At 45.9% G+C, this 13,674-nt stretch overlaps 1 protein-coding gene across 2 annotated transcripts in view; it reads left to right on the forward strand.

The window, feature by feature from the left end:
* Positions 1-87: 87 nt before the first annotated feature.
* PSTK (phosphoseryl-tRNA kinase) overlaps positions 88-13,674 on the forward strand; it is a 19,672-nt gene continuing 6,085 nt past the window's right edge. Inside the window, exons 1-4 of one of the 2 annotated variants that reach the window (XM_072740316.1) lie at positions 88-168; positions 523-734; positions 10,657-10,948; positions 11,194-11,392. In XM_072740316.1, coding sequence (XP_072596417.1) covers positions 690-734; positions 10,657-10,948; positions 11,194-11,392 — 536 coding nt within the window. In that variant the 5' untranslated portion in view covers positions 88-168; positions 523-689. Of the gene's footprint in view, positions 169-522; positions 735-7,074; positions 7,572-10,656; positions 10,949-11,193; positions 11,393-13,674 lie in introns of those variants that run through there. The other variant, XM_026010715.2, reaches the window with a different exon arrangement.

The raw sequence follows: 13,674 nt of genomic DNA on the forward strand, positions 1-13,674 counted from the left end.
CCTGGGCCCGGAGGGAGCTGTGCGCAGGCGCGGCGCGGGGGCGGGCGCGGGCGGTTTTAGCACGTGGGCGGGCGGAGCGAGCGGGCGGCGTGGGCGACGGTTGTCGGGCGGCCCGGGGTGGGGGCGGCGCGGAGAGCCCGCGGCCCGGCAGGAGCGGGGCGGGCGCAGGTTTGCTCGGGCCGGTCAGCGGCCGCGTTAGTGACCCCGCGGGGAGGCGGGGCGGCGGGGGGGGGCGGGGGAGCTGACCTCGCGCCCTGGGGCTGCCGCGGGGGGGGGAGGGGGAGGGGCGGTGACAGGTGCCTCCCTGCCTCTTCCTGTCGCCCATCACCTTGAGAAAACTGGATAATGGGATTCAAATAAAGTAAATAAAATGGGGACGTGAGGGTTCCTCAGATTTGGGCTGACAGCAGCCTCTCTGGAGAATAGAAATCTCGCTCTGTCCCCTGTTACTTTTGTTTTAGGATTTGCTTTTCTGGGACTTCTGTTTCGGTGCCAAATAGCTTTTATTTTGTGTTTCTTAAGGTCTTATTTGAGTTACGTGAGGATATGTACCTCCCGGGAATACAGATCTGCCTCGTCCCGAAAGTAGAGGGTTCTCAGAAAAAAAAACAGCTTTCCTAACCCGACGTGGCCTGAAGAGGTGCCTCCCACCACCTCCACCGACTCTCTTCCTAGAAAGGCTTGTGCAGATGAGTTTTTCATCTTTTGACAGAAAAAAGGAAAACAGTCCACAGGTAAGTTCCAGAGTCCTTAAATGTGAAGGGCCTAGGACGTTTGCAAAGATTTTCAGTACTCCAGGTTCATTCTAAGTCGTCTACACCAGTATTTCTACCTATATGTCTTGCTTCTGTGGTCATAAATTCCATTTTGTTCAAGGTAACATTTTGGGGGAGTCCAAAGGAAAATACACTTTTCTTCAAAAACAGCAATCTTCAATTTAAAGAGGGAGAACAGGGATCCCTGGGTGGCGCAGCGGTTTGGCGCCTGCCTTTGGTCCTGGGCGCGGTCCTGGAGACCCTGGATCGAATCCCACGTCGGGCTCCCGGTGCATGAGGCCTGCTTCTCCCTCTGTGTGTGACTATCATAAATAAATAAAAATTTTAAAAAATAAAATAAATAAAGAGGGAGAACAATGTTACCAACTGGATTTTTACTTCCTTAAATAGGATGAATGACTAGGAGGCAAGAAACTAAAGACTCTTATGGTTTACCCTTCTTTCCTTCCCATCATTCAGTACATCAGCAGGTCTTGGTTTTTCTTAAAGGAAACCTTTCTCATCTTTCTTCATCTCTGGGTCTTCTGTTTTCAAGCACTACCTTTCATCTGGACAATTCCCAGGGTTTCTTTACTGTCAGAAGCCTTCACTCTCATGACCTTCATTCAGTCCTCTGCTCCTTCTGGTGCTTCACCTCATCGTCACCTTTAGTGCTTAGCATGACATACAAAGTCCTTTGTACAGTGACTCTTGCCTGCCTCTTCCCACCTACTACTGTCTCCCCCACACACACACACATATTTTCCCCTTGACCTGGAATGCCCCTTTTGGGGCAGTAGAAAGCACCCAGTTTATGATTCAAAACCAGACAGATACCACTTTCCTATAGAATTAGACTAATTTCTCTGTACTACACTTGCCCTTTCTAAGTATGTCCAAAAAACCAGAGCTGGGTGGTAAAAGCAGATTTTACTCAGAACTATTGCGGTAGGAGAAAGACATCCATATAGAACCAGGCTCCAGTCTGAATATAGCATGGACAAAGGGGAATTCATGCCCAAGTAGCAGGGTAGGGAGTCTGTGGTGGAAAATTACTGAGAGGAATCACCAGGGGTCAGGGGAGTTCTGGCTAAACCAGATTAATGGGATTTTTGCTGATGAAACAGAGGGATGATGAGACAGCACCTGGGGGATACTACCTGCCAGGAAGCACCACCACTTGGGCTTCACCTCCCTTCTGATTCTGGCTTTTGGAATATCCTACAGTTGACAGGAATTCCTTCTTCTCACCCTGCCTCCAGCTGGACCTATAATATGGAAGGTGTAGGAAAGAGTGACTTCCCTACTCTTTTTCCCCCAACCCTCATTTACAGGTGCTTCCCGCACCATCTCATTTATAATCTCTATTCTGGTTAGCAACATTACTGTACTCTGTACAGTTTTCAATACAGCCTGGCATCAAGCTTTGCAAGGAAATGTAGAAATGATGGGGAAGCTCTTGATCTAGAGGTGGATCTGTGGCCACATCCATGATATCAACTATGTGACATCTTATTCTGAAGTTGTTTTGTTCAGTAAAAGGATTAACTTGCTCAGAACTTGCACATTCCCAAAAACCTGATGCTTGCCAAGGTCCTGGGAATATCCTCTAAGCTGTTGGACTATCCTGCTAGATAACATTGTCTTTTAACTAGGGGCCTTGGGTTCCACCATCTCTAGGTCATGCTGAACAACAGGATTTATAATGAAGGGCCACATTCTATTAGTTTGACTTCTGAAGGGTTGAAGACTAAGTAACTGTCAACACATGGGTGCTCCACGCCTGCATGACCCCCCAATAAAAACCTTGGATACCAAGATTCAGAGGAGCTTCCTGGTTGACACTACTCAGTATTCTGCACATGTCGTCACACGTCGTTGCTAGGAAAATTAAGTGCTGTCAGTACAACTCCACTGGAGAAGACAACTGGAAGACATCTGGTCTCCCCTGGATTCTGCCCTATGTAGCTTTGCTTTTCTACTTTTTTTTTTTTTTTTTTTAAGAGAAAAAGAGATTTTATTTATTCATGAGAGGAACAGAGAGGGAGAGGCAGAGAGAGAAACAGGCTCTATGCAGGGGGCCTGATGTGGGACTCGATCCAGGGATCCCCACTTTTCTAGTTTTAACCTGCATCCTTTCATGTTTAAGAGTCTAAGGCACACACAGCAACAAGACATGGTTATATCTCATCACCGCGAGTCTAAAGCTTTTCTGAGTCTTTCTAGTAAATCACTGAATCAGGGTGGCCATGGCGACCACAACACACCTGTGGTCATCAATATATGTCATAGTCTTCCATTAGTAACACCATTTAAATTCTAAGTAGGGAGAGTTGTAAAGGTGGGTTTTGTTTGTTTTTAAGATTTTATTTATTTTGGAGAGAAAGCATGAGCCTGTTCTGTGCTTAGCAGGCCTCGATTCCATGACTCTGAGATCATGAACTGAGCCAAAGTCAAGAGTCGGATGCTTAACTGGCTGAGCCACCCAGGTGCCCCTGTAGAGTTTTATTAGCAGATAGTGTATGTGGCTTTTAAAAAGAACCCATGCTATTGTTACATGCTTTTCTTCCCTACCTCTGCCCACCATCACTACCCTAGAGTCTTAAAGAGAATAATTTAAATTTAGGGGAAAAGATTTCTTTAAAAATACAAATAGAGGTATTAGAGAATGAGGTAGATAGGAATCATGTAACTGTCTTGTTGCTGTGTGTGCCCTACAACATTGCCCTTCTTAAACATTTTGATATTAGAACTCTTTTATTCCCTTAAATTATTGAAAACTGCAAAGAGATTTTGTATGTTTTACCTTGATAATTAAAAAAAAATTAACAACATATTCTGCTTGGAGCTGCAGTAATGTACACAGATGTGAATGATCCAGTAAAATATATTGAAAAGGTAACCAGCATGGGTAACATGGTATGTATGGAAAAATCAACTCCAGGCTTCAAAATACCTGGCTTTAAATAAACTTTCATAATGCATCCATTTCATAGGATTGTTTTAGTCCACATTTTTCGGAACTCAGTGGTGACTTGTTTACCTAGAATTTTAAGGTCTGGGTAAACCAACTCTTCTTGATAAATTTTGGTAAATTTATAATGAAGGAAAGTAGCATCTGAGCTAAATGAACCATAAAATGTATTTTGTTATCTTTTGTTGTTTGACACTTGTAACATTCTGAAGAAGTAACCCATCAAAATTTCTACATAATATGCTCTTAATTCATTTTGAATATTGCATGCTTCCTATAAAAATTGCCCATGTTTATGCAAAATTACAGAATTTTGAGATATATTTATTAATGTTCCTCCAGGGATATGTTATTATAATGGATTTCAGGTAAGGGAAACTATACCAGTTTCACCTTTGACAGCTGTACTTTTATATGCAATATAATGTGAACAGCCAAATTTTCTGAAATAGTGGCTATATTTATATGCTGTGGACATTTTTAATTTTCTCAAAGTATGAGTTTTTTTTTTTTTTTTTTAACAGTAGATGTCTTTATTTATGGGTGGATACCCAGCATAACACAGTATCTGGTACCAAATGAACATTGAGTAACTTCTACAGCGTTAAAATATTGCTCATTTATTAGACTGTTGAGATTGTTAAAACATCTTTTTAACTATTTTAAATAGGAAGTAAGGACACAATGAGAAAGCTCATTGGAAATCTCTAGGAAGTGTTTTCTTCCAAGAGTTTTGAAAGTTTGTTAAGAAACCCAAGACATTGAAATCAGAGGTTGGCCCAGATCCTCCTTAGAAGAAACTGCTTCCTGTACCTGTGGTCTTTTTCAGCCACTTTGGTGGTCATTAATGAGAGTTAATAAGAGTATTCTGGGTCTAACTACCTACTTTCAGCATAGTATGTCATTTACTTGTTCTTACAATACCACATTTCCTCACCTTACAATACTAAGGGCAGAGTGGTCTTTGCGAAATCAGAAACAGTACATATTGTAAAATTACTTCAAGATCTGGTAACATTTCACTATCTGGCTCACATTTTAGGATACCTTTGTTAGGTTTTTAAAAAACTCAAGAAGATGACTGGTGACTTGACGATGATCCAACTGTAAATATTTAGTATAGAAAAGGAGCCAGTAAGCTCACAAGTTTTACCCTGGTCTGAAATTTACAGGATTTTTTTAAACGGGTATGAATAAACACCTCACTGGAAAGCAAAGAAAGGCAGTTCATTTTCACAGGCGCATGGAGACGTGGCAGCTGAAGGGATAGAGTTTGGACAAGTCATGAACACCATGCTAGCAATGCCATGTTTGGGTTAATAAGGTAAAGCACCTCAAAGTTTTTTTTGTAAAGATTTATTTATTCGTGGGGGGGGGGGGGGGGAGAGGCAGAGGGAGAATCGTAAAGCAGACTCCCTGCTGAGCAAGGAACCCCATGGGTCTCAGGCCCTGACCCCGAGATCATGACTTGAGCCAAAATCAAGAGTCTGACACTTAACAAACTGAGCCACCCAGGTGCCCAGGTCAAGGTATTTTTAAAAATCTGACTAGAAAGAGGTTCCAGGTTTTGCTCTATGAATTAGTAAAGCAAAAAGAAATTGGCTAGAGGTGAGGGGTGAGGTTTAACTACTGTTGCTGTGATTAAGGAAATCTGCGCTTTGGCAAGCTAGACTGTTAGTGGTGTGTTAGCAGCTGAAGAACTCAAGTCCTGAGTTGGCAAAAAAAACAATGTTAAAGTCACCAGAGGAGGAACCCTGCTTCTGAAGATCCTGAAGGTGACAGAAGGTGGAATCTCAGATTTTCTCAAGTGCCCTTTTGAGGACTTCACTCATTATACGGATCAGGAGACAAACCCAGGTGTCACACATAGTTCTGTGTTCACTTGGTCCCAGTTCCCCCTAAGGACAATTAACGTATTTGGAACAGGCAGCTGAATCAAAGTGAACTGAAAACTCTCCTGAGAAGAAACTAATTGAACAGCCTCCAACATGGGACAATTTAGCCAAGCAAAAATTGGCATTGAGTGTCGGGCACCTCCTAAAACCTGCGTGGTAGTCAGGAGACGTAGGCAAGGCAAAGGTCCCGGGCAATGCCTATGGCTCTGAGGGGCAGAAATGACAACTAGGAAGGTGAGGTCTGTCAAGCCGTCTCCCCCCAAGCTCAGAGCAGAGTGACTGCTCCAGCATGAAGGGGTACTGGCCAACCTCCTTGCCTCTGAGGACTAGACGGGACAGAACGATGACAGCTGAGGCTGCACTTAGTCACGGTGACCACCAATCTAAGAGCGTTTTAAACCAAGTTTAACATCCCAAGTACAAGTGACCTGTGCCCCTTCAGATCATGTTTGTAGGGAGGTAAAATGGGCCACAAACGTCCGTTGGGGATGGGGTTGTTTTTTGGTCCCACCTGTTGCCCCTGTAATACTGCAGTGACGCTAAAGATTAGATCCGTCTGGATAGGGATACTAGAATCTACAGCAATGAAAGTTTGGGTCCTTTCCCTCCCCCAAGTTGTTAGTATTCTCATCTTTTTCCTTAAGTCAACAGAGGTGGAAAGGGAAGGAAACGGTAGACACGCATTGTCAGTATGCAAAGCTTTTTAAGTTCCAAGAAGCTGCCTGCTGAGGTTCAATAAATGGACTAGATTTCTGCCCAAAGTTCTGTATCTTTGTTGCTGACGTCACTTATTTGGGCTTTGGGCACTCAGCAACCACCCCCCACACTGCCTTGCAGCCGGGAGACCTTGGGCTTGCTGCCCCGTTGTCATAACATTCCTTACTTGTTCTTGCACGGGACCAACGACCGAATATCAGGAGTATGTGTAACTCGTGGCTCACCTTCCAGAGAACATGTAGGTGGACGTGCTCAGCGGTCCAATTAGGTCAGATTTTACACCGCGTTACTGATTGCATTTTGCCCGCCCCCCCCCCCCCCATTCTACCTCGTTTGCACACATTTTGAACTCCCCACTTTATGACTAAGAATCCCCTTTAAGGTGAAAGTCAGAACATGAATTCAACTTCTCTACATCACAACCCCATACAAGGAATTTTATACCTCTCCCCAGCTTGGTATTTCTCTTTTAACACCAAAATACTGTCCTCTGAGTGAATGCATTGGAACGCAGGTCTCGGGATGTTGCCATCCTGCCCCCGCTTCTCACACTCGCTGCAAGTGTGGGTTCACTTTGTCCTTCCGCCCGTCACGTGCAGCAGGGGCCGCGGAGCACGGGGTCGGACAGGCAGCGGCAGCCTCACATTCTGACCCCAACTGACCTTTCGAAGACCTGCAAGTTTGCAGCAGGGAGGCTGAGCTAAGTCTAACTGAGCACTTAGTCCAAGTGTCGACCCGTTGGGAGATGTCCAGGGGTCAGGAAGTGCATCGCCAAAGTGTCCCCGCCATCGAGGACTCGGCCCCCCAAGCGGTCGGCGGCAGCGGCGGCGGCTCCGCGGACCTCGGGGACGCCGCGGGGACAGCGGGCCACGCACCGCGCCGGCCTTGGGAGCGCCGCCCGGCCTCCCCGCCCGGCCTCCCCACCCGGCGGCGCAGCAGCCAGACTGCGCCTGCGCGCTGGGCGGGCGGTGCCGGGGACGACGCTGCCAGCCGCCTGCCGTCTCCCGCGACAGCATGAAGACCGCCCAGGACGCCAAGGGAGCGCGCGGCGAGCGGCCGCAGAGGATAGGCCTCTGTCTCCTCTGCGGCCTGCCGGCAGCAGGAAAGTCAACCTTGGCGCGGGCCCTCCGCCACCGGCTGCGCCAGGAGCAGGGCTGGGCCGTCGGCGTCGTCGCCTACGATGACGTCATGCCGGACGCGTTCCTGGAGGAAGCGAGCGCGCGGCCATTGGTCAGGACGGAGTGGGCGGGGCCTGGGCCGCGGCGCCTGCGCGGAGGGGGACGGAGGCGCCGCGCCGGGCGTGGGGGGCCGCGCCGGGCGTGGGGGGCCGCGCCGGGCGTGGGGCCTGTGACTCCGCCCTGGAGTCAGTCATTCTCTGTAGAGGCTCGCGAGCCTCCTTGGGGCACGTGTGCGTTGCGCGGTCTGTCCCGAGGCTGAGGGCGGCGTGGGGTTCGGCAGCGCGCGGGGGGGTGGGGGTGGGGGGTCCTGGGAAAATCCCGCAGCCGCGGGCGGGAAGCTCCAGCACAGCCGGCTGAACATCCCGCCGTGGGCGAACCTTTTTTTTTATTATTGGTGTTCGATTTGCCAACATAGAGCATAACACCCAGTGCGCATCCCGCCAAGTGCCCCGCTCGGTGCCCGCCACCCAGTCACCCCCACCCCCCGCCCTCCTCCCCTCCCACCACTCCTTGTTCATTTCCCAGTTAGGAGTCTCTCATGTTCCGTCTCCCTCCCTGATATTTCCCACTCATTTTCTCTCCTTTCCCCTTTATTCCCTTTCACTATTTTTTATATTCCCCAAATGAATGAGACCATATAATGTTTGTCCTTCTCCGATTGACTTATTTCCCTCCAGTTCCATCCACGTTGAAGCAAATGGTGGGTATTCATCGTTTCTAATGGCTGAGTAATATTCCATTGGATACATAGACCACAGCTTCTTTATCCATCATCTTTCGATGGACACCGAGGCTCCTTCCACAGTTTGGCTATTGTGGACATTGCTGCTAGAAACATCGGGGTGCAGGTGTCCCGGCGTTTCACTGCATCTGTATCTTTGGGGTAAATCCCCAGCAGTGCAATTGCTGGGTCGTAGGGCAGGTCTAGTTTTAACTCTTTGAAGAACCTCCACACAGTTTTCCAGAGTGGCTGCACCAGTTCACATTCCCACCAACAGTGCAAGAGGGTTCCCCTTTCTCCACATCCTCTCCAACATTTGTGGTTTCCTGTCTTCTTAATTTCCCCCATTCTCGCTGGTGTGAGGTGGTATCTCATTGTGGTTTTGATTTGTATTTCCCTGATGGCAAGTGATGCAGAGCATGTTCTCATGTGCTTGTTGGCCACATCTGTGTCTTCCTCTGTGAAATTTCTGTTCATGTCTTTTTGGCCATGTGCGAATCTTTGTGGGTCTTCCAAGTTCATACAATTCGGGGAAATTTTTTTTTTTAAGATAAAGGATACAGAATTTTTAAATAACAAAATTCTCAGGGTCCCTCCCACGACAGTAGAAAGCTGTGCCAACGAAGGGCCTGGCTTCTGGAGCTCACTCCTCATTTATCTCGGGGTAAATCTGCATCTGCCAGTCAAGAGAAAGTGGTCGTTTCTTAGGTGACCACCAGACAAGGTAGTGGGCCTGTGTGTAGTGACCAACGTGTTCCAAGGATATTTCTCTTTAAGCCTTCCAATCACGCTGAGCCCGGCTCCTCCTTTGGAGGAGCACATGGAAACAAAACTCTCAGGGAAGAATAGATTCATGTCTCCCATCTCATTCCCACTCCAGAGCAAATCCTCTTTAACAGATTCTGAAAATTTTAAATATTTGTGGCTTAATATCCCAGTGTAGATGGACGCACCTAAATAACATGTAAATGTGATGTGATTCCACTCTGTAAATATATATGCATAAATATAGTACATGTGGTGGATGGAAAATTGAGGACTGCTCCAGCAAAATTTATATATACTTTCCTATTCTTTTTTTTTTTAAGATTTTATTTATTGATTCATGAGCGAGAGAGGCACAGACACAGGCAGAGGGAGAAGCAGGATGCATGGCAGGGAGCCTGATGTGGGACTCAATCCCTGGTCTCCAGGACCACATCCTGGGCTGAAGGCAGCACTAAACTGCTGAGCCACCCGAGCTGCCCATACTTTCCTATTCTTGTTTAATTTCGGGATTAATACAGCATCAAGTCCCTGGTGGCACTAGATTTAGTTGGATGATAGTATTTTCACCACTTGAGTGAATGCTGAACATTGTTGAGAAGGATCGTTATATTTGCTGGGCTTTTTCACTCACTTTTATTGTTACATTTTTTCCACTCTCCCCTAGAGACAAAGGCCATGGGACTCTTCCAGTCACCATGGGTAGGAAATCTTAACCTTCTAGGAAGTGATCATGTTTCCTTTTTAGTAGTTTAGCTGATGTATTTGTTATATGTGCTGTAATCTCAGTGATGCGGTAGGGATGGACAGGCGGGATAGGGATCCTTATCTCATGTTCCTGTTTTCTCTCCGGCCTGGACCTCATAACTCTGTCCCTGCTGCCCATAGCCCTTGAGCAGCATAAGATTACCTGTATTCTCAAGTTATTTAGAGATAACTTCCCTTCAGTCTACTTTCCTATCAGTCTCTTCCCTTCAGTCTACTTTCTCTATCTTTCCCGATCCCATTTCAACTCTGTTGTTAGCCTGAAGTCCCCAAACACGTTTCAGCTGACCTTTTCTGTCCACAACTTTTCTCATTTCAAGGGCAAATGAGCATAGCTATATCTAAGACAGACTGTTTTATTTTGGCAGGATATTGATTCTGGCTCTTTATTTCTCCTGGATGGTCACAGTTTTTCATTCTTTGATCTAGTCACTTATTCATTTCATTTACATTTCTGGAGCTCCTGTAAGGTTTCTGACCCTCTGCTGGAGGCTGGGTATACAGTGGACTATTGACCTAGCCGAGAGAGAGAGAGAGAGAGAGAGAGAGAGAGAGAGAGAGAGAGAGAGATGTGCAAACAAATACCTAAACACTCTGCTAGAGTGGAGACCCAGGATATCCTGTAGACAAAGGAGAGTCTGAGCTGCCTCCTATGTGGTTGAGTCTGAGGAGATTGCAGAGGTCTAACATCAATGAGTAGGAGTTTCGGGGCAGAGGAAACAGTATAGGCGGGGATATGGAGACATGGCAAAACAGGTTGTGCTCAGAGAATTCCAAATAGTGTAGCACCGTGAGCTGAAATGTTCATGCGGGGTGGGTGGCAATAAGCATGACCACCTTACTGGCCAAAGCCTAATATAACTTGTAATTATTCCATCTTTTCTAGCCATCCCAATGGAAATTGCTTCGACAAGAACTGTTGAAGTACCTAGAATGCTTCTTGATGGCTGTCATTAATGGGTGTCAGGTGTCTGCCCCACCCAACAGGACTGCAGCCATGTGGGAGGATTTTATAACTTGCTTGAAGCACCAGGATCTGGTATCCTCTGCTGCGCTGGAAACCCAGTCTTGCTACCTCTTAACGAAGACTGCGGTTTCTAGACCTTTGTTTTTGATTCTAGATGACAACTTTTATTACCAAAGTATGAGATACGAAGTCTATCAACTGGCTCGGAAATGTAATTAAAATATTTTTTTCGTTACACACACACATTTGTTTGCATGTCAAAATCACTACTGTTTTTAGTGAGAATGTAATTGGATCAGGAAGGGAGTATAAATGTACTTAATTTTCAAAGCTAGATGTTCAGCGTTGCAAATGGTTTTTCTGCTGCCACCAGGATAATTTGTCTAATTTGTTTATGTCACACTTTGGAAAAAAAAACAGCACACCAGTAATTTTGTGGTTTAATATTGTTTTCAGATTCATTAGGTTTTTGCCAGCTCTTTTTAGATTGTTCTCTTGAGACCTGTTTACAGAGGAATGGCCAGAGACCCCAGGCCCTGCCTGCCGAGACCATCCACCTGATGGAAGGAAAGATAGAAAAGCCCAACCCTGAGAAAAATGCTTGGGAGCACAACAGCCTCATAATTCCAAGTACAACATGTTCTTCCGAGGCCAGGTATCCCACACAAAGCCAACCTTTGCTGGGTGCCTCCCTGAGCCAGCCATTGTGTTCATTGCTTGACTCATATCCACTTGGTTAATCTTTACACAAGTCTGGGAGAGAGACTGTTATCTTCTTTCCCTTACAGAGAAGAGGCCACTAAGTAAGAAAGTTAGTTTGCCCAACGTCATTGAGCATGTGGCAGCTGAGACGTGTACTCTTGGTTTTTTTAAATAAAGATTTTATTTATTTATTCATGAGAGACACAGAGAGAGAGGCAGAGACACAGGCAGAGGGAGAAGCAGGCTCCATGCAGGGAGCCCGACGTGGGATTCGATCCCGGGACTCCAGGATCACACCCTGGGCTGAACGCAGCACTAAACTGCTGAGCCACCCGGCGGCCCACATGTACTCTTGTTAAGACTGTGTTGTCACAGAGATCAGAGCAGGGGATGCAGAGTAGGAAGCATTTTTGAAACTCTTGCTAAAGTAGCACAGTCTAAAAAGGTTGTCTGGTAACTTTGCTACAGAAAGAAAAAGAGTAGAAGTGGTGGAGTCCGAATTTTGCCCTAAACCTCCCTGTTGATATCCCCTGTGTACGTGTGAGGCTGGTAGGCTGCAGTGCTAATGCTTTCACTCACGATCTATGTTTTGGGAGTTCTGCAGCAGCGCATTTCTAATGGAATTTTCAGGGGTAATGGAAATGTTATGTATTTGTGCTATCCAGCGTGGTAGCTGCTGGCCACATGTGACTATTGAGAACTTGAAACATAGCCAGTGCCTCTGACAGCCAAATTGTAAACTTTATTTTAATTGCTTCCCACGTAAATAGCCTCTTGTGGTTTGTTGGCTCTTGTATCAGAGAGCAGAATTCTAGAGCTGTATTGCCCACGTTTCCTTCGCCCCTGCCTAAGTGTTGTCCACAGGCGATCAGCAGTTTTTAAAAGGCTCATTTTAAAAATTCATTCGTCAAAATTCAGTTCCCAGGATAGTTTCCATGCGCTTCAAACATATACTTGAACGTACTAAGAAAAAGGTAGATATAAGTAACCATAGTTTATAAGGATTATGAAATAAGCTACTGCCAAGGTTTCTGATTTTGACTTATCCTGAACCTTTGAGCGGGCACATAACCAGCTGATTGCCACTCATTCTGGAATACTTAACATTTTCTCCTTTGGAAGTGATTGGCCAGCTGAGACATCGAGATATCTGTCCCATGAGAATGTCCTACTGTTACCAATGCTTTGAGACCAAGAGGGCCAGTTCTTGCCAAAAGCAAGAAAGGGTGTGAGTTTCTCCCATGCTATTGCCCACACTTAGCGTAATCTGTTTTGTCTTGAGTCTTCGGAACCCGGCTACCTGTTCTCACATATCCAGAATAGTCACAGCATCAGTGAAGGGGTGGTTGCAAGTCTGGTGGCCCTGCATTAGAAATTGAAAGATGATCTGACAAATGTACCTTTTCTGGGCCTTTATGAAATGCTCCTACTTAACCACCATTACTGCTAGTAGTGTTGCTGCTCACAGCAACAGCTGTTCAGCAGATACTGCGTATTGGGCATGTTCTGAACACTTCCTATGTATAATCTCATTCAATCCTAACAAAACAACTCTTGAAGATAAATAGAATTATCCCCATTTTAGGGATGCGATAACCAGCCCAAGTAAGAGAACACATCCAGGGAGTAGATGGCAGACCCAAGGTTTGGGCCCCATGCAGTCCCTTTTCAGCGTGAGAAAGATCATCTTGAGGTTGAGATTTAACTGTGTTTACTCATCACTCAGGCTGGCCTAAATTATTTCAATGCCACCCTCTACACTCTGAGTAGAATCCGTACTCATTACCATAAATAACATGCTCTGACCCCAGTTAACTTTCCAACCTCACATCCTACTACATTCCCCCCTTGCTATTTTTCAGCCAGACTGGCCTTTATTCCATGAATGTGAGGAGGTTTATCTTGCCTCAGGACCTTTGTACCTGGGATTCCCCCTACCCTTCCCACCTATTTATGATTGACTTTCCCGACCATCGTAACCAACGTGAAGAGTGTTCATTGGACTAATCCGTCACTCCTTTAATACCAACATTTTGTTTATTTTCTTCACTCATCCACTTGTCACTGTCTGAAATTACAGTTTTTTCTTAATTATTGAGACCAATAATGTAATCATTACTAGGCTTAGGGTAGGGATTTTGCTGTTCCCCCAGCCTAGCACATAGTCTCATATACCTGGTTGTATATTTTTCATATAAGAAGATAGTGAATAAAGTCTCATTAAATGAAGGAATG

This window comes from Vulpes vulpes, chromosome 15 (assembly GCF_048418805.1).
Source record: "Vulpes vulpes isolate BD-2025 chromosome 15, VulVul3, whole genome shotgun sequence".
NCBI classification, from domain to species: Eukaryota; Metazoa; Chordata; class Mammalia; order Carnivora; family Canidae; genus Vulpes; species Vulpes vulpes.